The sequence below is a fragment of the Maylandia zebra genome, linkage group LG22 (genome assembly GCF_041146795.1).
Source record: "Maylandia zebra isolate NMK-2024a linkage group LG22, Mzebra_GT3a, whole genome shotgun sequence".
Classification (NCBI taxonomy): domain Eukaryota; kingdom Metazoa; phylum Chordata; class Actinopteri; order Cichliformes; family Cichlidae; genus Maylandia; species Maylandia zebra.
Window position 1 is genome coordinate 16957904 of NC_135187.1, and position 22716 is coordinate 16980619.

The 22716-nt window shown below is 38.1% G+C and overlaps 1 protein-coding gene across 2 annotated transcripts; it reads right to left on the minus strand.

Moving 5' to 3' along the window:
• Positions 1 to 1549: 1549 nt before the first annotated feature.
• ptpn2b (protein tyrosine phosphatase non-receptor type 2b) lies at positions 1550 to 19737 on the minus strand. 2 transcript variants are annotated; one of them, XM_004549173.4, is made up of 10 exons: positions 19499 to 19737; positions 18877 to 18967; positions 18688 to 18788; positions 13964 to 14062; positions 12045 to 12182; positions 11218 to 11427; positions 9336 to 9497; positions 7625 to 7821; positions 6896 to 6991; positions 1550 to 2496 (listed from the first exon to the last, which is right to left on the minus strand). In XM_004549173.4, exons 1-10 carry the CDS (start codon positions 19583 to 19585, stop codon positions 2475 to 2477), a joined length of 1203 nt encoding a protein of 400 aa, XP_004549230.2. In that variant the 5' UTR covers positions 19586 to 19737; the 3' UTR covers positions 1550 to 2474. The 2 variants fall into 2 exon arrangements, with proteins under 2 accessions (XP_004549230.2, XP_004549229.2); XM_004549172.4 differs by having other exon boundaries at positions 7616 to 7821.
• Between the last annotated feature and the right edge of the window lie 2979 nt (positions 19738 to 22716).

Sequence of the window (22716 nt, forward strand, 5' to 3'; positions counted from 1 at the left end):
TTTCAGTTCAGTTTTTACTGCTAATGATTTTTCAAGTTATTACTTTTAATTATATCTTTTTAAATTAATATGGGGGTATTCATCAGGGGCAGATTTAAGGAGTTCAAAGCATTTTTTGTAATAAAAGCACTCTACTAAGTGCCATTTAGGCATAAATAAGTTATTAAATATGTACACACAAGCCACTTAATGTTTATTTGATAGGCATAATTGACCACATTGAAGAAGAGGAAAAAAGAATATTGTTTTGGTTATTTTTTTGTTAGGGTACAAAAGATACTCACCTGTTTCTGTAGTTATACCTTTTCAATTGCTCTAATAATCGAATCAATCAATCACACGGCAGCAACTCAGTGCATTTAAGCATGTAGACATGCTTGAGATGACATGCTAAAGTTCAAAACAAGCCTCAGAATGAGGAAGAAAAATCATTTAAGCCACTGGTGAATGTGGTGTGGTTGTTTGACGTGCTGGTCAGAGTATTTCACAAACTGCTGATCTGCTGGGAGTTTCCCCCATAGCCATCTCCAGAGTTTCCAGAGAATGGTCTGAAAAGGATAAAATATCCAGTGATTTTCTGGATACCTTGTTGGTGTCAGAGGAGAAGCAGAGGACTGCTTTGAGCTGACAGGAAATCAGTAGTAACTCAGAATTACTGGTTACAAATGAGATATGCAGAAGTGCAAACCACGCTGGGTGCCACTCCAGTCAGCCAAGAACAGGAAACTGAGGCTTCAAAACTAAACAATAGAATAAATTTGGAAGTATATTTCCTGGTCTGATGAATCTGCTGCAACAATGAGACAGTCAAAACTGTCCTGTCATCAGCAGTTCAGCCTGCTTCTGGTGCTGACCACGCCCACTTCCAAGTCTTGTTTTTATTAGTCGTCCCATTTCTTAAGCAAGAAGCTGCATTTTGTTTTCTATATAGTTTTAATTCAGGTTTTTAATTCAAATATTTTAATACTGACAATATTTCTTATCCTAAATTTTAGGATTCTCTCACATCCTGAAATTAGATAGAAGATTATAAGATGCCACGGAAGTAAACCAACAAAATACAACATAGAATAAAATTTGAACACAATAAATTGTTCATGGACAAACACAACTATTTTAAACTGGGTTTTTTCTGTTGTATAGCTCTTACTATATTTACTGGGTCTCAGCATTTACAACCACTGTGGGCAACAACCTACATACTGCTAGTTTAGCTTAGTATGAAAACTAAAGGAAAAACTGACAAAAATCTATCCTCCTGCTACTAAAAATGTTTAGTTTTACATCTTGAACACCAAATCATCATAAAATTACATTTAAAAAATGACTAAATATAATTTTATGGATGGTTATGTGTCTTTGTAATCTTCGTTTAGCTTACAACTGATAATTTTAGCTAACCAAATACTAATTCTTCCAATTTATCCAGCTTCTTTTCATCCAAAAGAAGACATATATTATTGTTTTAATATTATTATTATTATTGTTATATTTCATTAATATAGCACCAAACCAACAGGTTTGTAGATAAATAACCACAGAAGAACAGTTTGTATGTAAACTAGATGATACCAGTTTTAATTACAGATTACACTCTAAAAAACAAAAACAAACTTAAGACAATTTGTTTCAAAAGGAGAACAAGTCAGCTTTAAATCAGCTTTCTACTTTATCCAGGTGTGTAACATAAGCTTTCGTCCTTTTTTCTTCTTCTTTTGGTATTCAGGGTTTCCTTTACAAGCAAAAATATGTCATTTTGTACACATCTCTCTTAAAAAAAAAAAGAAGAACACTATGTACATCATGGAAACATTACATGTCACTGAATTTCTCACATGGGAGCGAGACAGTGTGTTTCATTCAGCCGGCCCCACATCACCTGAAAAACTTCAAGTAATTTATTATAAAAAATAGAACATTTTTTACTTTTGCCTCTGAAAAAATGTTTTTTACCCTTTTCCAAAAATACACATATAAACAGCATTACAAATTGGCAATGCATAGCCCCTATTTTCAGTCTGAATTTCATGAATGTAAATGAGCGTAAAAGAATGAGAAAGCTGCAAAATAATATTATTAATGCCAAAAAAGAGAGCGAGAGAAAGAAAAAACAAATCTTTTGACTCCGGAAGCAGCATTGACAGTTTAAGGTTGAGGTGTGGCCAGAGGGGTAAAGCGCTGGTGTGCTTGTCTTTAAACGAATGTCAAAGTGTCCACTGTAAACAATGAGGATGAGAGATCGGAAAGGTGAGCCGGAGGTGAACGTGATGTGTTCCTGATGGTAGAAGAAACAGAAATGTTGGCTCTAACTAATGATGATAGGCCGGTATGCAAGGGAAAAAAAAGACACACAAGCAATGAAAAGGAAAAGGAGCGCTAGCTGAGGACATGGAGGTGAGGAAGATTGGGAGAGAGCTGGAGTTCCCTGCCGATGTTGGCTTTGCTGCCAGAGTTGTGGCTACAGGTGGAGGTGGTTAGTAGTCGCTGGTTTTCGCCCTGTGAAAAGAAAATAAAGAAAAATAAGTTCCTGTTAAACTCAAAAAAACTTTTTTCTGTCGGTCAGTGAAGCTTAAGAGTGATCAAAGGAAGCCGTGCTACGAAAAATCCCGTTAGTATCTTAGGCTTGGCCGAGCTGCCGTGATGAAACCGCAGAAAGCAGGAATCTAAAGATCACTTTGATCACATCAACATCAGACCGACTATCAGAGCAGCAAAAGCAGCTGTTATGCTTAATAAAACTCGTCACACTCACAGGGGGTTTCCTGCATACAAAAATCCCCCCCAAAAGAAAAAGATCACCACAACTGTTTATTTGTTTATGGCCAGCAATACCATAGTAACCTTTTGTAACTTGAGGTCTTTGTCTCAACCAATCATATTTATGTACCCTCCAAAGGCTCGATGAGAGCCAGGAAAACCCCCGAGTGGTTCAGAAGCTTTCAGCTGAAACACGAAAATGTTTCGTTATTTTAAAGCGTCCAAAGACATCCCTGTTTCGTTCTTTGCTTTTAGGACTAGCTTTGCATTGCCTTGCATGTGAAAGACTTTAGATACCAATATGATATTTCAGTGCCCAGTGTTTGTTTTAAAAGGCCAACCTCCAACAGTATCCAGCTGCTGAAGTTGCTCGTGTTTCGACTGCTGGTGTGGTTTGCCCTGTGCTGCTGATGATGTGTACACTTGGCTGTGGTACTGTATGAATCTGTGCTTCTGTGGGGAACGTTACCAACACACTACTGAAGTTCAGGTATACAGAAATGCTACAGTGTAGTACCCAGCCGCACCCAGAGTACAGTAAAGGTAAGGAGTCTGTGTTAATTCAAGTCTATCATGCTCGAGTAAATTCTATTTCAACAAACAATGGCAGTGATTTTTATTGCACTTTCTGGAGGGTGCCAGAAATTCCTCTAGGCAGGAAAAGCCCTGCACACAACTGTAGTATGTAGTCATAGAGTCAAAGTGAGCTACCAAACCAGCTCCTCCAGTTCCAACGTGCAAGGGTAAAGACGTAGTGTAATCACAACCAACAATGGTATGTTACGGATACAGCCAAGCTTTTCCCCACATCTCAGAGAAATGTTTAATATTTTTGTAAAGTAAAGCAAAAGTTGCCCTCTCCATTAGATCTAATGATCAGTGCTAAAATGAAGAACGTAGATGACTGCTGTAGAGCTGGAGTCGGGCCTGAAATTACACTTACATTAACTCTGACTGCTTTAATAACACATCAAACTACATGTGTGTAGTTTCAGCCTCTTCCGTTTTGAGGTCTGGGACTGTTGGTTGGATAGAAGTAAACACTGAAGCGCTTTACGTAACTTACAGGCACTTCAACTATTTCCAGACACACAAGCAAAGAAAAAAGAAAAGAAAAGAAAACGATCTAAAAATTAGTTGTTAGTTGAGCAACAGGAAGTGTTTTTGATCTTCCAGCCTGTTTAAGTAAGAAAAGCTGCTGATTTAATATTCAAACTTTATAAAGTCCAAAACACAATTGATGCACTTCACAATACACAAATCCACTAGGAAAACAGACACAATAAAGTCCTCAAGATAGAAAAAACATGCAGCAAATCCAGACATATCCACTCATTATTTTAAAAAGTTAAGCCAAAGCAGATGTTCTTTAAACCTGCATTCTTTCTATGTGGGGGGCAACTGTTTAGGGAGGCTTTCCGAATTCAACAAGATTATTTTAATATATTTTACTGTCTGCATTAAGTTAGAAGAAAAAGGATCACAAATCAGGGTACGCCTTAGCAGAGCCACAGGCAGCTACAATCAGCTGTGTACTCTTTAGACTGTTTTTTAATTATCATCCTGAAAATACATCAATATATCTTTGAACTCTTTGATTTGTGTGTTTGAGATGCACTTCTGGCTGCTTCCTCTCACAAATGTTACAATGACACAGGTGAGGTTCCAGAAGTAAAAATCCCATTCATGTTCTCCAGGAGGATTTTTGATTATGGGCCATAAAACCAAAAAAACAAAACTAGCCTACCCACAATCTTAAATTGAATCGGCAACGTCTGTGATTGGTGGAGGCTGGTGTTACCGTGGCAATGTTTAAATCTGCAGATTGCTTAGTGGGAAGAAAGTTCAGAAACTGCAAGAGCTGTCACTGCAATCGGGAACAAAGAACTGTACCATACACACAACTACACTATCCTTTACTAAACACAAACACAAACACACACACACACACACACACACACACACACACAGACATATATATATATATTTATATATACACACACACACACACACACACACACACACACACACACACACACACACACACACACACACACACACACACACACAACACTATTATTTTACAGCAATACAGAAATGAAAAGAATTCAGTTTGATTAGGTTTTGCACTATTGGGACGAGTAATTTCTTCACCATTAATTGTGTACCCAGTAATGCACCTTTTTTCTTTTGTTTTCCTTTAATTTTGTGATCCCAAACAAAGATTTTTATGGTCATGCTTTACCTCATGGGTTGTTTGGCTTTGATCAAGGCCTAAAACTCTCAGTATGAGGATTTTAGGAAAAGTAAATAGAGAAAATGAATGGGGAAATTCACATCTGGAACCAGAGCCTTTTTTAAAAAAAAAGCTTTTCTGGTGTTTCACTGCTACTTTGGCAGTGCTGCTTATTTTGTGTGTTAGCCAGCAAATAGCTTAAAATGAGCTTTGTGAAAACAGAAAGCAAACTGCTGTGAGCAGCTAAGACTGCTGATTTTTCAAAAGTTAGCGCTGACTGCATCTTGATGTGGCGTTTGATCCATAGAGGCGCACTTTCAGCTGCTTACAACAACCGAATATTTCAGAAATACATCGACTGACAAAACACCGAGTGGATTTCCGCTGGAGCACAGGTATCAAGATTTTAAAACTGAAGCTGTGGGCGTTTGACCATCAGTAGACTCAGCTGGGTTTTCAGTCAGACCCACTCCTCATTTGTCAGAACGGCAGGATGGAGGGCTTCATCAAAGGTCCAATCACTGATGTATTTTTCTATAACTGCCAAGGGACAATCTATGCTTCTGCCTTCTCTTTCCAGGCCTCCTTCCTTGCATGACTTTTATTTTCAAAGCAGAGGTTGTTGATTAATCTTTCGTACGCCCACTTTCTTGACAGGGTTTACTGCAGAGATAAAACGCTGACGGCAAATTCAAATATATGATGCATAATAATAATTAGCATTTTGCATTGTTCCAACCGAACCTGACATTTCAGAGTTTCGAAAACCAACAACCACAAATGTACTCACACTCGCGCAGCATGCTAGAGTGCAGCCAAAATTAACAACTCCAAAACCACAAGAGCCAAGCAAATCATCAAAGGAAGAACAAAACCCCAAGAGAAAACACAGCAATACACACTTACATACACACACCTGCACACACGCAAACACACAGACCTCCATGTACAAGAGTGGGTGTTCTTTCTTTTGTTTTGTTTTTTTAAAGCTGCGGGTAAATTTCGTCCGTTAAACGCGCTCTCCGTGGTTGTCGTTGCTGCCTCAGAGGGGGGTAAAGATACACCGCCCCCCGCCGGACAGCCGAGCTCTTGTCATGTGCAGCAAATGCAGCCCAAACTGTCCAGGAGAACCACAACAACAGTGTAAGATCTTCACAGAAATGGCGCAGTTTTGCCTGTATTACTGGAACAACGCTGACATGTCACACAACAAAGGCTGCCTTCTCAGAAGTGATTCAGTGAGAAGCAGTTTTTTTTTTTCTCTTGAGGTGCACTGTCATCAGAAATAAGGTGTCAACCTGTGCCTTCATGAGAACGTAAGCTGTGTGTCAGCTGGCTAGGCAAGAGGAGTCGATGCATAAGAATTATGAGAAACAGAAACAGAAAATTATAAAAGCTAAAAAAAATGAAGTTTCAAGACCGACTTGGGGTAACTTCTGCTATTAGAGGTTTAAGTCACACACTGGGAAAGCCTGTGTATCCCTTAAAGTAAATTAAAGTGTAGCTGAAAAATGACTTGTATCCTCTTGTATTTGACATCGTAACAGTGGTCAAATAAAAATTCTTCTCCGCTGTCTACAAGAAAATAAAGACCTAAGAGAGTGCAAAATCATTCGATGCCTCAATTTATGCATTTTAACACCTCGCTTACTGCTAAAGCCATTTATTAAATACAACACAGTGGTGTACCTGACTTCCATTGGGGTAATTAACCCCAATGGACTACCTAAATTTGCCCACGTTGATTATTTTTTACACACATATGTAACGCTTGGCAGTCCAAATTTCAGCAGGTACTGACATGGTGCATGAAAAATCATCCCAGAGAACACCAACTTGATGATTTGACTATAAAAAACAAAAAAGAGAGTAAAAAGTGGTTTAAACCAAAACTTTAATCACCTTTTTCTCTTCCTCTCAGAGTCATTTGTCCTGGACTTGCTTTGGGGTGTCTTGGCTGTGCTCGATTTGGAGATGCTGTCTTCCCTGCGTCGTTTTCTGCGTAGAAAGGAGGAACGCAGGTAAACAGTTGTTTAGTAACAACGGTACATTTAATTTTTTTTTTACACATGTAGCCTGTAGCCAAGTCCAAATGACACCAAACAGAGACGGTATAGTTTAACATTTTGTCATCAGTTTTTACTCCTGGTTTTATAGATTCTAGTTTTTCTCAGATTTGTTTCCAGAGTGGATTTTCTCATTTCAGTTTGGTTCTCATTAGAATCAGTGTAAGTTTCAGTATTTTCAGTTATTATAATGTGGGAAGTAATTGCCTGGGATAGAATAAAGAAGTCAGACCAGTTTTAAAACACACTTTATAATGACAATCGGCTGTGCTGACAAATGTGATCAAACTGAAAAAGTCTAAAACTAAAGATGTTTCCTCTAAGTTTGCCATTTAAAATTTAAGTACAAAGTGTCATTTCAGTTAATTTCATTGTTTTGTTTGGCTTTTTAATCCCAGTTTAATTTTTTCTTCTATTTTTTATGGGTTTCATCGGATTCACTTTACATCTATCCTCACTCTGACATTCATACTTTGTTAGAAGTTGAACCAGTAATAGGTCAATCAGCTGATTATTGGCTGATAATCTACACACGCTTTTTGTTTATCAGACTCACTGTACTGACTGTGCTGTGCTGCCATCGAGCTCCTGCTCCTTGCAGGGAGACTGTGCAGGCGCTTTGCCGTCCTGTCTGTAGTCCCCTCCGTCCTCCTGCTGGCTGCCATTGTGCCGCTCCGTCGGACACCTGGCCTGTGGCTGAGGTGCAGGGGGAGACTCTGATAGCGGCTCCTGATCTTCCTTGGATAATTCCCGCCACTGATTCTACACGGAAAGATTGACAGCAAACAGGATGGGAACAGCAGTACTTTTTTCCAGTGACAAAACATTCTGTGTGTTTCCACTCTGTAAAATGACATTGTGCAACAAAAGTATATAGAGCAGGTTAGGTTTATGAGGTTAAATACGTAAATACAACGCAGAGCGCCTGGTGCTGCATGTAAAGGACTGTCTCAGATAGCATTTTTCAAGGATAAGGATTCAGAGACAATACAATGTAAAATCTGTCTACCTTTTAGGACTCTCAAAAGAAAACAAAACCTAAATTTTAAGAAGAATTTGGTAGTGTGTATCGCAGTCTTCTAAACCTATTAGCTCTGAATACATTACTGCTGTGTCCTTGTCTGCTCTTGTCTTCATCTCCACAATAATTGCTGAAGACAGAGAGCAAAGACGGAAACAGTTATTTTGTAAGTAAAGACTAAAAGTTGACTTTGTATTCGGTTTGTAGCAGTGTTGGGGTAATGTATTACACATTTATTGTTAGTTAACTACTCCCTCGAGGGAGTAATTAGTTACACTACACGTTACATGGCAATCGCCATGGTGATTCTACTGTAGAAACATCAACAGGGAGTAATGGAGGGTATAGTCTGACTGCTCAACACTTCCTTTGTTACGTGTTGAAGATCAGGCTCTGGGTGCTGGGCTGAGGACTGCATGCACTCAGCTTTAACATCACTCTGAGTCTTGCCTAGCTTAGCATTTGCATGCTGTCTGTGCAGATGTTTGCAAAGAGTCAAAGTTGTATTGTATTAGCATATATTGTATTAGCAGTATAATACAATTGTTTCCATCCTGGACGCAGTTTGCGCTTTACAATTGCACACTCGCCCTTTTGCGCAACAAAAAATTTATGTTTACTACTTCAACAAGTGCGCAGGAAGCAAAAAGCAATAATTTTCTTGGGAACACATTGCACCCAGCAGGATCATAGTGATGCACACCAACCAAATCAGTGTGGCCATAATGTGGCTCCCTTACTGACAAATATAGTTCCCTTGATTTACAACTTGGGGATTTTGTAGATAAATAATATTCCTTCCATATAAAGTAAACAGATACCATGCGTTTGATTTATATTTACTGCTATACTTGTGTTTATCTATGTGTCCTAGAAAAGCTCAGACTCAACACACAGTCTGAGTTTAAATGGAAGAACAGAATACCAATGTTTTAGTTATCATTTTCTTGCATTGTAATTCACACTGGGCTTATTATAATACTTTGTTTGAGCCTTCAGATCTCAAGTTGTCAGCCTGGCTTTCCAATCCCCAAATATTCCACCATCTCTCTTTGACTAATTCACAAAGTAAGCCCCCAGTAAAATATGAAAATATTTCGCAGTCTGCTGATTCTAAATCTTTTTCAGAAAAAAATAACTCCTGCTAAAAAAGTGGGACTACACACAGGCCTCCAAATTTACACACGAACAACGGATTGAGAAAGAAAGTCACCTAATTGTTTTTTATTTTTTTATTCCTGTCTGGAACAGCTACCTGTACAGATGAGTCTCCCATGATAAACTTTGCCCCTTCAAGGACAGCCATGTATGAGAATCGCAGCTGATCAGGAGTCTGAATCAGGCCCATTCGGTATTTCCTCATGTTCAGCAGGATGCTTTTGATGTCTACTGATGAGGGGTCTTTCCTCTTGTCCATCTAGAAGATACAGCAATAATACACATTTCCATTAACCAGAAGGAAATCCCAAATCTCTTTATGTTAACCCATGTTTTCAAAGGGAAATCCAAATCAATTTAATCTCCATTATTTTTTCATCTACAGCATAAACTTGTAAATAACCTGAATGTTTGAGTCTGTATTTTTAAGTTAATCCTGTATTTATTCAAAGCACTGTCTGTTTTGGAAGGCTATAGTGAGTAAACTCTCACATAAAATAAGGACAGTGAATGGTTAACTACAGTACAACATTATCACTCTGGAAGCCTGCCAGATTCTGTCAATGAAACACAAACACAGTGACAGCTTGCCAGCTGGTTTAGAGGAAAAAGGAGCTTTCTGACATTTCCCAACAGGCTTTATTTCCAGGATGTTATATAAACTATCAAAACCTGCCTCTAAAGCTACACCTTACTGTGCTCTTTTAGGAGGAAGGGCAAGCAAAGACAGCCATAATTTCAGTGTAGAAGTTTTAAAAATATTTTTGTACCCTTACACTGCGTTTTCTCAAAATGCAAAACTGTGTTGTATTTGGAGTGTGGGATAAACGTAAATGTACTTCACTTTTATTTTTTCGGCATTTTTTCTCTTATATCTACGTGCTTAAGGTGCGTCAGTCAGACATTCAAACACAATTATTTTCATATTTAAGCGCCAATAGATTCATTACGAAAGTTACTGAGCTCATGCCATTTCTTAACATAAAGTGCACATACAAATGTCAAATAATAACTTGTGTGTTAATCTTTAAAATAAGCACAGGTCAAAGAGGGCAAACCTCGCCCAGGGCAGCGCACCCTCTGGGCAGTATTTACATTTAAGAGAACAGTATTGTATTTTGTGTATATATATTTTGTTTTTGTTTTCTTTGTCCTTTTTCAACGTAAATAAGAAAATGTGTAGTACATTGAAAATAACAGATTCTGAGGTCAACTCGAAGGAAAGGCATATGTGAAATGTAAAAGTGAGGTCAAAAGTCAAACCTGACACAATTAAACTTCGATCCAAACTATAAAGTGATTTTTAAAATCCCCATGTATCAGTTTCATTTCTTAAATGTTGCCAATACAAACAAAGGCAGCAGAATTTAAGGAGAGTTTTAAACACAAAAGATCTTTTATGGCGGTTTGACCTTATTTCACCTTGAAGAAGAGGACAGAGGTCCAAAGTAACCATATACTTAGAATCCCCATATAGCACTGCCTCTATGTTGTCAATACAAACAATGGCAGTAAGAAACACATTTTAAAATATCTCTATATAGCATTATTATCTCTTTGACCTTTAGCTCAATCTGTTGACTGTGAAGGAAAGATCAGAGGTCAAATGTGGCATGATATGATAAATCTTTCTATATACCATACTTTCTATATGTTGACAATACACTGCAAGCTTCTAAGACTTGTAGCTTCTAAGTTATAAAGCTTTTTTAGTAATTTTCGACCATTAAATCAATATGTTGACCCTGAAGACATTGGTGGATGTAAGCCAAATTTTAATGGACCATTAACATGACCCCACTCTACACCCCTACAAAGTTTTATCAAAATTCATTCAAAGCTTTTCAAGCTATTGTGCTTACAGGCAGAATGACACACACGCAAACACTACTACAAAAATAATCTCCTTGGTGGAGGTAGCAAAAATACATGAAACGCATTCAGTCGGAGCTTGCGTAGAACAAAGACCCAGGACTTACCAGGACCAGGCATGTGTCAACTAGTGAAAACGTCCCTGAGCGTCCGATTCCAGCGCTACAGTGCACCACAGCTGGTCCTTGATCTGTGCCCAGTGCTCCAGATTCCCGCACCTTAAAGAGGAAGTTTAGGAAGGAAGCCGGGGACTCGGGGACACCAAAATCGGGCCACGTTGTGTAATGAAAGTGGTAGAGCTCCCTTTTCTCCCCTGTCTGTGAAAGGAGATAAAGCAGGGCTCACTAGCAGTTAAACTCTAAAACTTTGCTCTATGTGTATTTACACTTTCAGTTGTCTTTATCAGTGCTGACTGGGGTAACTGGAGGTTACTTCAGTTTAAGAACTGGACTTGGCAAACAAGTCAGCAACAACACTTTCAGTTTCTTTTTGTTGAATAAACCTGCTCCTGAAAAAACACCAATCCAGCAAAATAAACTTGGCTGTAAATTTCCATTAAGAACGCTCCTTTTGGCGCTCATTTTAAATATGATGAAACAAGTAGCTGGAGGATTACAGAAACTCAAAATTAAATGATTTGATTTTACGCTGTACTTTGTGCATCTGCCATTTATTTAAAACGTATCAGACTGCTCTCTTGCATCGTTTGCACCTCATTTACATTTTCCATCGACATCTTCCCACCTCCACACTGCAAAACCTTTGTTTGCGTGGGAGAAAAGCTTTGTAAAAATCTGATAAAAAAACAAAACATAATAATAATATGTGTCATTAGTGAATAAGGGCAAATCTTTGGTGTGAAACCTCTAAATTTTACTTCTCCTTCGCCACCTTTTGCTGGTAATTCCCCACACTGAGTAATGCTGTGGCCTACTTGAATGTTCTGCAGCTCCAGCCTTCTGGTGGTGTAGTAAGACTTGGTGTCTTCTGACAGCAGTGTGACCAAGAAGCGTGTGTCTCTGAAGGCCATCTCCCTTTCCTCTGCTGTGGGCCAGTACTGGGCACACTTTTCCTATCACATGAGAGGAAACACACACATTAAAAGGAGAAGTAGAAGCGGCTATTCAGGGACGCTGAATAATAACTTTACACACATTGCGGTCAAATATCTTCTTAATTCTACCCGGTGACACTGACGCTAACGTCACATGACACAAAACATGTATAACTCTGCGTAAAAAAAAGTATTTGTGTACTTCCTTCCTGTAGACGTTTATGTCAGTTAGTCCCTGCCAAATGTAAAGCCTTGTTCAATTCCAATTCAGCAAGTCTAAGTTTATCACTCAACTTTGCCAATCTACAGAGAAGATCCTTGTGAGTTTAAAAATATCTGTTGATTAGGTGCTCTGTATCTTTCATTTCAAAGAAAACCGGCACAGAGTGAATCTCATGACCCAGCAGGATCCACTTCAGCTGCTTTACGGAGAAACAGAGAGGTCACAGCTGCTCTGCACGACAGACTTTTAGTGTGCGTGTTTAATCTGAACATTGCAGGATCACTGGAGTTAGAGGAGTTGAGAGGTTTGGCTGCATCCCAGATCCACTCAATACATCTGTGTGTGAACACACTGTCAAAACACTGAATTCCAGTAATCCTGCTGACAGGAGGAGGGCGAGAGTACATACAGATTAAGCCTCTAAAATTTATAAACCCACATTTTTTCACGTTTCATGTTGCAGCTCTGCATCCAGACAAAAAACAAACAAACAAAAACACAAAAACACATTTCTCCCACTCAAATGGAGCTTTTCCAAAATGGCTTTTGCAGTGTGTAAATATAAGGATGCCAGGTTATTGTTTCAGTGTGTGCAGAGTAACACGAGCGTGTCGAAAAAGACAACTTAAGCCATCCTTGCGAGGTCTGTCGGCCAGTGTTGTAAGAAAAACAAATTCCTTCAGGTTTCATGCCAGTATAGGCAAAAAAAACACAGTAGAGCTGTTATCAGATAATGTTGTGATTATGAAAAAAAGGGGCTTAATATCACATTGTGACATCTCAGGAATGCTGGTTTGGAAAATAAAAACAAAAGATTGCATTTTCAGCCAGATTTAAAATCGCTACAGAAAAGGACGATACTAAGATGTGTAAGGAACCGACCCTGTTGAGTAAACAGCTGTCTGTGAGGCCTCAGTTGGGGGGTTGAGATTATCCATCGCCATCACCGACTGCCTCTTTTTACCAAATGTTGGCTTTTTGTTGCCAAGGAGGTCACGTGATGCTTAGGTCTGTCCATTTGTTTGTTTCCCTGTTTATTAACAGGATTACTTAAAGCTTAGTGAAGGATTTGAATGAAAATATTTACCAGAGAGTGTGGGCCTGGGCCAGCTTAAAAGTAATTAACAACTGAAGTCAAGTCAAGACTTGGATGTGGGAATTTCTCTACTGTTGTGATGAGACGAGGGAAAATTTAACCCTTTGCAAATACACATCAAACCGAAACACTGTGAGACCTCGCTGTGAAGTTCTTAGGAAAATGTCATTGGATCCATGGATGCAGTCATGATTATTGGATATTTCATCGTGGATGTAAATGTGGTGTGTTACTTGACATCTGACCATTTAAAAAGTTTAATATGAGCACTAAAAAGTGCTTAAATTATTTCACACTACCAGCAAGCAAGTAAGTGTGCGTGTGTGTGTGTGTGGCTGAAGATAAAACAGTCGATCTCTTGACAAGTTTTTCTGTGGTCTATTTGATATTTCTGCAAATTTCTGTGTGTGGGTGCACACAGTCGAATAACAGAAGTCATACCAGAGAGTGTAATCTGTATCTGCTGTACTCTACACTCACCGAGCCTTTCTCTATGACTCTGTTGAGCATGATGACTGCTTTGGTCTTTTGCTCCCAGATCATGAGCCAAAAGTGACCACAGGTGTTCCTGAGGGGGCCCTGTGGACAAAATAAATAAATAAATAAACAGAAAAACAAACAAACGCTTCAATCAGTTACACAGCTGGAAGAGTGAGAGGTCCACAAAACAAATTCATGTGATGTCTATGCTTTGAACAATAACATCAGATCCACTCAATATATTAGCCATGCAACACACAGAGGTTGGTCTCTAATCTTATGGTCAGCATGCCGCAGAGATTTGCCGCATGACAGCAAGAGTTAAAGATCAAAACTGCTAAAGGTTACCATGTGGCTGAGCTGAGTAAATTATTGGTGGGCTGAAAACCATCAAAATGTCAAAGGTCTTTCATGAGTCTCTTAAAAGTCTGCCTTTATGTTCAGAATACATAAGACAGAGGTACAGTAGTCAGTAGTCTCTGCTGCATTCCTGCTAAACAGAAATAAAAAATACAAGTGCTTAAACATCAAGATGACCGGCTCATTTCTTTGATATTAAAAAAACCCTGCTCCTTCACATCAGGACCTCTCCAACATTAGACACATTCAAAACTCTTTGAAAACTCTTTTTTATTCTTCAGCATTTCAATCATAATGAGTTTCAATTTATGATGCCTTTTTTTCAAACTCTGTTGATAATTTTACAGCACTTTGTTTTTAAATGTGCTACAGGAATTAACTTGACCTCACGAGCCATTTCTCTGGAGTTATGCTGAGGAACATTTTACGCGGTCTTCAGTCGTCAGCCACAGAGAAGCCCATCATCACAGCCAAGAAAACATAACATACGGGATTAAAAAGAAAGAAAATTAAAGGATTAAAAGTTTTAAAAAAAAATCATCATCACATTTATTGATGTGGAAAGTAACTGCTGCAATTTTGGTTATAGTTTTAAATGTGTAATGATTGCTTTGTGTAACTACTTTCAGCTGACTCTGATCAGACTAGTGGGATGCTGTAACATTTTAACAAACCACAGATGACTCATCTCCAAAGAAGCAATACAAGAAAACAAAAAGTGTGAAAAAAAATAACCCACTGGATGTTATGGATGACTGACAGAACTCAAGTGTGTAAAACTAGACTAAAAAATGTTGTTAGTCAACATCTCAAAAATATCCTCCGGCCCAACTCTTTACAATCTGTTACTGAAGTGAGAAACACGCGATACAGGGTTGTCGTGTTTAATCGTGAAAACGCTCAGTAGCTTTAAATTAGCGAGGTAGCAGTCAGTGCATGGTGAGCAGAATCATAAATAAAGAGTCTTATCAGCCCGGGCTGTTTAACTGTGGTGATGACCGTTGAAGTCATTTGTCCTTTCATTTCCTGAAGACTTGAAAATATTCAAATCTGTGTAGGAAGAATGCACGTCTGGTTAAGAACCAATGGTAAAGGTTTTGGTTTCATACAACGTTTTGCACCAACTGAAACCCGTCACATGATCACCACAACTCTTGTGGCATGAATTCCTGACTCTTAAAGAGAGAATTTCAGCTGATATTTGTAATAACTGTGTCCTCAAAATGTCAACAACTATTAGTCACGCCAGATAACGTAGCAATAAAAAGAATTTCAAAGGCTAATTATGTGAAAACACCCTTTAATTCTTTTCAAGAAGCAATAAAAGATCAGTGTTCCTTCTGATAAATAAAACTCTGTTAACGTGAGTGTTTCACAGCTTCTAGCCTACCTCTCTTCTCTCGCTTCACAAACTTGTGGTATTTCTTAGGTTTCAAATGACTTTTATCTTAATGTCATTATATAATATGTTGTTGCAGTCATTCTGATTTAATTAGTAAAGGCTAAAAAAAAATCACTGACAGAGTTAGTGATATAAGGAAATATTTTCAACAAAACTGCAATTACAACCGGTGGTAGAGAGATTTAGACATCATTATCCGACAAGCAGCAACCCTGGCAGCCAGCCTGCAAGCTGGATGAGACGTGCTGCTTCCAAAAGCATCTCTGTATTTCAGCGATTGTTTTTAAACACGAAAGCTTCAGTTCATGTGTAATATCCACAGCTTATGATGTAACTAAATATATTTCCACAGTTTTCAGGATGTCTTTTGCCATATCTTGTTCTTTGAGTTACTAGCAAACACACAACCACAGAAGATATACTGACCACACCGAGTATAATTAATATATACCATATCTTAGTGTTATATTAATATCTTATACAAACTGCCATGCTAATACAAAGTCCTGAATTTAAATATAAAGGATGAGAGAGGTCATGACAGTGTTGGTAAACATCTATTAGCACAATATTGATACAATAAGCACTACTGGACTTTCATGACGTTGAATTTAAATTGGCCATAACGTCAATGACACAGTAGCTCATCCGTCACAATCCTTTACAACTCACAAAAAAATGTGACCTTGACTTTCAGCACAGTTTAAGTGAAGAGCTATTAGATAATCACCACGCGCATATTTTATTTCACTAAAATATGACAAAAACTCAGAGGAATAGTGGTTCTTGTGAACTGTGTTAGAGACGGCCACAGTTCACAAGAACTTGCTGTGGCATTAGACACGGTCCTTTGGCTGGATGAGCAAAGCAAATTAAACTAAACAATAAAACTAACAACAAAAACATGTCTGAATTAGTAAAAGGAACAGAATTACTAAGAAGTATTTTTAAATCTGTGTAATGGACCTCAGAACCTGTGCAACCAGACATATGATAGCTCAGCTGCCTCAGTAACAACAATGTGGATTTTGATTAACTGTCTACTTCTGACTGCTAATCTCCATATCAGGAACAACTGAGCTAAAATAATAAATGAAGCCGCCACAGGTGTGCCATGTGTGTAAAGGATTTGAATAAGCACATATGGATCATTATGGAACTTCCTATGACCAGCTTTCCTCATATGGGGGGGTTTACTTTTTTAGCTATAATGCACCTTATACTTCACTCTGCTCAATAAAGTTCACCCTTTATATACCATCGGCTCAGCGGCCAGTCCATTTCACAGCCACTCTTTAACTGACTGTAATTCTGTCACTGTTTGTCCTACAGACAAAATTCAAACTGATCCGGAAGATAGAGAAAACCAACTTTATGGCAATATTTGATGTATCATGGCAACACAGTAGTATCTACAAGGTACTGTAGTCTGAATACAGACAGGGAAATCAGCTCTGCCTAGGTTTTACCATGTGTGCTTCACATTACCATAACTCATCAAACATTTTGGGATAGAGAGAAAATTCAAATGCCAGCTCAAAGATCAGAATTATTTTGTAGTTTTACAGCCACAGTAATTGGGGATTAAAGGGTCAAACACTGGTAACTGTATTGTCTTATGGTGTAAAACAAACCAAGTGTCCCCATAAGAAGAAAAAACAACTTTGTTTGGTGATGCTTAGTTTTTATACTGTCAGGTCCAATTAATCCAAAATAACTAGGAGAAATTAAAATTGTATTCTGAACAAGAGCTTTGGTCTCAGGAGGCGCTGGAAGCAAGAAGGACCACTTCAGTTTCTGTTTGTCAAACAGGGTTAGGTTACATTCAGAGGTAAGTCTCATTAATAACCTCTTACAAACAGGTCTATTCACGTCTGCCAAGTCAAGCCAGTAACCTGAATATTACAAAAAAAATCCTAATGTTCCCACTTTAATGCAGACTTTAACTCTTTGCTTCTTCTTTGATGTGAGAATGGGGGTAAAAGTGTGAGTCGATATCTCTAAACAGGTCGCCCTTAGTCAAATTCTCACCTGGAAGTTCGTTTTCTTGTGATAACAGATTGAGTTACTCAGCTCAGGGATTTGCTGTGCCGTGTTATGTCTATTTCCACATGCAAATAACTCTGTCTAACAGCAAATGAAACATCCAACCTGCTTTATTTATTTTGAGCTCTTTTAGTTTGGGTTTTGTGGATTTTTAGAAATTGGAGGCTGAGGTTAAATAACAAACCGGGTGGTAATTGTACACAGGTTAACATAATAAATAATTATGAGGAGAAGAAGGGCATATGCAGAAACTATTATGCAAACTAGCCACATGTACACAGTTTGATAAGAACTGGGGGGAAAAGCCACATTCATATAAATATTACAGAACTAAAAGTGTATATAGAGAGATATTTTAGGGCCTAAATAATCAGTCAGTGTTAATAAATAATGGACTATATGGACCTAAAAGCAAGATCCTTAACACTCTGGTGTCCAAACTACATGACCGATTTAAGATGACCTAGCATCTTAACCTTATCCTCACCGAGTCTAAGGTTTCAACTTGTGTCAAAAGCGCAGACTTCAAACTAAAAACATGACAGAGCAGTAAAGTATGTTTTAGTTTGAGGCATCTAAGTCCTACTGCACAAAAACAGATTGAAGCCAACAAAATAACCATGATTATGTTGTCTATCTTGTGGACCCATGTTGTGGAAGCTTATTAAACACTTTATGATGCGCTAATGATACTGTTAAACTACATAAAATAGTACATACAAAAGCAAAACGTGTTCTGAATCACATTCAGCGTTATATTTTGAACATCTCAACAGATATTTGGGATTCAGGTATTTGCTTTAGTTTGATAAAATTCCAAGCACCATTTGTGGGGCAGGATTAGGGTTAGGAGATAGCACATATAATGACTTAGACCTCAGAGGGTTAACCATGGTGTAGAACTCCTTGGACTTGCCTGAGTCAGGATGTAACTCCTCTGGGCTTCCTCATTCACTACCAGACTTGCATTGATGTAGTCATTCTCTGTGTTCTTCAGCTTCACCCGACTGTGATCGACTGCAAGTGGGATAAGGGAAATGTTATTTGGGCGTGGGCTGTGAATTGACAGGTAAACAGTCTGGCCTTTATACAAATGTTTACCTACATGGACTGACATCCCGATATCTGTTTCTGTTGCGATTCTCCGGATACTTTGCCACTTTGTAGGAACACTCGTGGGACTGGTTCCTGATTTCCTGGACAGCGGGAGTAAGGTTTAGCGACACAAAAGAAAAAGTAATGAAACAAATCACTACGTGTACCAAATTCAAGCGGTTACATTTTCAGTTCCGCCCCTCTCTGAGCATTTTCACTAGGCATATATTATCACATGAGAGCAATCAGAAAACCAGTTGGTTTACTCGTAAACACACGCGGTAACTTTCGGCAGTCATTACATATGAACTAAGAGCAGGATCTTCCCGGGGGGAGAGCGGATTTAACAGTGTAAACAAGTCCGTAGCTATGTAATGTAGCTAATCGCTTCAACCATATGCACGGGCTTATGACATTGACTAAGCTTTCGGTAACATTAAAAGTAAAGTATGTCAGCGACTTCTAAAAATAACGCAAATCATGAAAATGAGCTACAAAGGAAATTATTTAGGAAAGACGGTTATAACTTTATAGTAAATGCATTCCGGACTGTTAGTTTTACTCCAATAAATGCGCGCTTTAAGTACTCACAATCCGCGTTAGCTTTGCGGTTGCTATGCTAACAGACTTACTGAGTAGAGTTTCTGCCACCGGCCCTCTGAATCTATCTCCTCAAACTTCTGGTCCATCTTCACCGTAGCCGTGGCAATCTGTTCCATAGCCGGTTGGGTTGGTTAACTTTTTGACTTTCTACCTCATTACTTTATTTAGGACAGAGAAACCTTTACCCGAACAGTGAACCCTTGCCCTCGCCGCGGAGCTCTCGCTGAGTGTTTGTCCGTTATCTCTCTGCCGCAGTTGTCATCCAAAAGTGAGAAAGGTGCGCATGCGCCACAGAGGTCCCTCCAGCGGTTAACGAATCAAATGCATCAAAGATGTTTAGCGAACAAACAAGATGTCAAACTCCAAGAAAACTTTGTCTGAAGGACTAGTTTACAGTATACATCCACGGAGTTCTATCTAATTTCATATTAAAAATGCACTGGTGCGCATTTTTTTAAGCTTTTTTTTTTTAACCATGCTCCCTTTTATAAGTTGTCTGTTGTGTGTACGTGTGTGTGTGTGTGTGTTGGTGTGTGTGTGTTTTACATTAGTATTTTGTAAATTATTAGAATATCTCTATGCCACTAAAGCTTCATTCAGTATCTATTGCTCTGATGGCAAATAATCCGTTTTATTACCTCTATCAAATAAATTAAAAGCCTGGCAGGCAAATAAAGATTGCTTGGGGGGCCGGGAGGGGGGGGGGGGGGGGGGGGGGGGGTATTTATTAAAGTATTTAAAACTAAAACATTTTAACAATGATTCAAAAAGCAAATGTATCTTTGACATAGATACATTGTTATTACATTATGTAATTGGAAAATAACAGTGTTCACACTTTTAGAAAGCAATACATTTTTAAAGTTTCAGCATAAAGTCATTTTCATTTAAGCAAATATGTCGGCTGAACTGCTAATTAAAGAAAATATCTAATAATACAATTACATGGCAGCAACTTAGTGCATTTAGACTATAACTGGTCATAGTGTAATGGGGTGGGGATATTGTTTTGCACACTATGGACCCTTTACTACTAACTAAGTACTGCTTAAAGACCACAGCCTATCTGAATGTTTTTGCTAATGATCCCTGTATGAGCACAGGGTACCCATCATTTGATTGCTGCTTCCAACATGATAGCATACCATGTCACAAAGCTCAAACTGGTTTGTTGAACATCACAGTGAGTTCACTGTACTCAAATGGCCTCCACAGTCACCAGATCCCAATCCAATAGAGCACCTTTGGGAAGTGTTGGAATGGGAGAATTAATAATATAATATTTTGTCAATATGGATCAAACACTCTGAGGAATGTTTTCAGCACCTTGTTGGATCTAGGCCAAAGAAAATGAAGGTAACTTTGAAGGCAAAAGGAGTACTAATGAATGGCGTTTTAGCAATGAGTTATTACAGCAGAGTTATTTTTCTTCATATATTACACCAATGACAGAAAACAAAAACAACACAACAATTACAAGTTTCTGTTAAATAAAACAAAACTCCCAGGAGGACAAAGTACACTTGGGTAACCTGATTCTTGTTAGTCAAAGTAAGCAAAGGGGTCAAATGAAGCATTTCTAATGTTACAGAGGTTCACATTTCCCTTTTCACCTGTAGCAGGTTTGTCAAAGCTAATGGTTCAACTGGCTTTTTGTTTGTTTGTTTCTGAGGGAATGAAGGATCAGATAGAGGACCACAGAATTTCAATTTATATAGTTACTGTGATGTACACCGTCTGCACACCGTCACAAACTTTAGTGAACTTTTTAAAGTTGGGCAGTCATGGTCATGTTAAGACATGTTACTTATCAACAACTAACAAATATCAGCTTGCTTTGAGAAGAAGAAAGTTGTTCTTAAGACAACATTTTTAAAAAAACTGCTATTACAGTGACGTTCCCTTCTTTCTTTCTTTTTTCCCCACAGTACAGCAGATGTAAAGGAAAGTCCTGGTGTTGAGACCAGACACATAAAAGTGTTCTCCGTGTAGTCGACCACTAAATATTTGGGTTAAGACTTGTTAGTGGTCATGGCAAAAATACAGTCAGTGTTATTTTTCGATTAGGATGACTCATAAAAAGAAGTTGAATGCTGGAGTTGTGGGTGTGTTACAAAACTACTCAGCAATGTCCGCAGGGGGACAGTGTTTCCTCTGCTACGTAAACACAGGCATGGTCAACGTGTCAAGTCATCAGCTGCAACAAGGAAGAAGTTTTCTAACTCAGTGAGTTATTTCACAAATAAAAGCTTCGTCCGGGAAAAGTAAAAGTAGGTAAAAAAGTAAGAGTAAAATGTTAAAGGTGGTAAAATTGTCCAGGTGATTTTATTTGGATTTGCAAATAATATGTTATTTTACTCATAAGAGCTTATCAGAAAATAACATTTTAGCACAAATTAATCCAAATTCTTAATATGTTTAGCCTTTTTAAACAAAATTCTTTATTTTTAGATGGCAGCTTATTTAAAAAGCATCTGACAAGATAAAAGTGTCATCTTCTGCCATTTGTAAGTTTTACAAATTAAAGAAACTTTAGACAATTTGGGAGAGATAAGATACACACATTAAATGGTAGACAGACACTGCAAAAACAAACAAACAAAACAACCCCAAACAAACAAATACAATATTCATCCAAATTAAATAACACTTTCATTTGAAAGATAATCATCAATAATTTTGTATGACATATAGTGCCACAAATGTTTATGTCATGCACTTTTTTGTATTGTGTGTCGAACATAATGCAGAATGCAGTTTGTCCTACTCTGCTGCAACCTATTAAAAAGCTATTAGAAATTGTAGACTTTAGAAAACAAGAAGAAACTGAATTGCTAAAGATTTGAACGAGGATGTAAGTGTTCTCACTTCCATTTATGTGTGTGAATGAGAGTGAGACAGTGAAGCTGCAAGGAGTAAAGGTAGTGAATTATTGAGACAAACAAAACCCCAAAGAAAAGGCTAACGTTTGATCATTCCCTGTAGGTTTGATATCCCCTGCTGGATCACATATAGAGACAGGTGTGGACACTTACGGTAGACTGAGATAGTTTGGACATGTGCAGAGGAGCAGCTGCATGTGTATGTATATATATATATATATATATATATATATATATATATATATATATATAGCTTTACATCGGTTCTTCCACCGCTTATTAGAAAAGCCTTTATCGTGAAAAGCATTTATTGTGAAATTATCATATTACATATCGGAAGTTTGAATGTTGTTTTATTTTGGTGT

Bases quoted from the DNA above. Each gene is read 5' to 3' on its own strand.
- ptpn2b (XM_004549172.4), bottom strand. From the start codon at position 19,585: ATGGAACAGATTGCCACGGCTACGGTGAAGATGGACCAGAAGTTTGAG. The intron at 18,789-18,876 runs GTAGGTAAACAT...TCCCACTTGCAG, and splicing joins ATATCGGGATGTCAGTCCAT to TCGATCACAGTCGGGTGAAG. The intron at 7,822-9,335 runs GTAGCTGTTCCA...CTTTCCGTGTAG, and splicing joins TGGGAGACTCATCTGTACAG to AATCAGTGGCGGGAATTATC.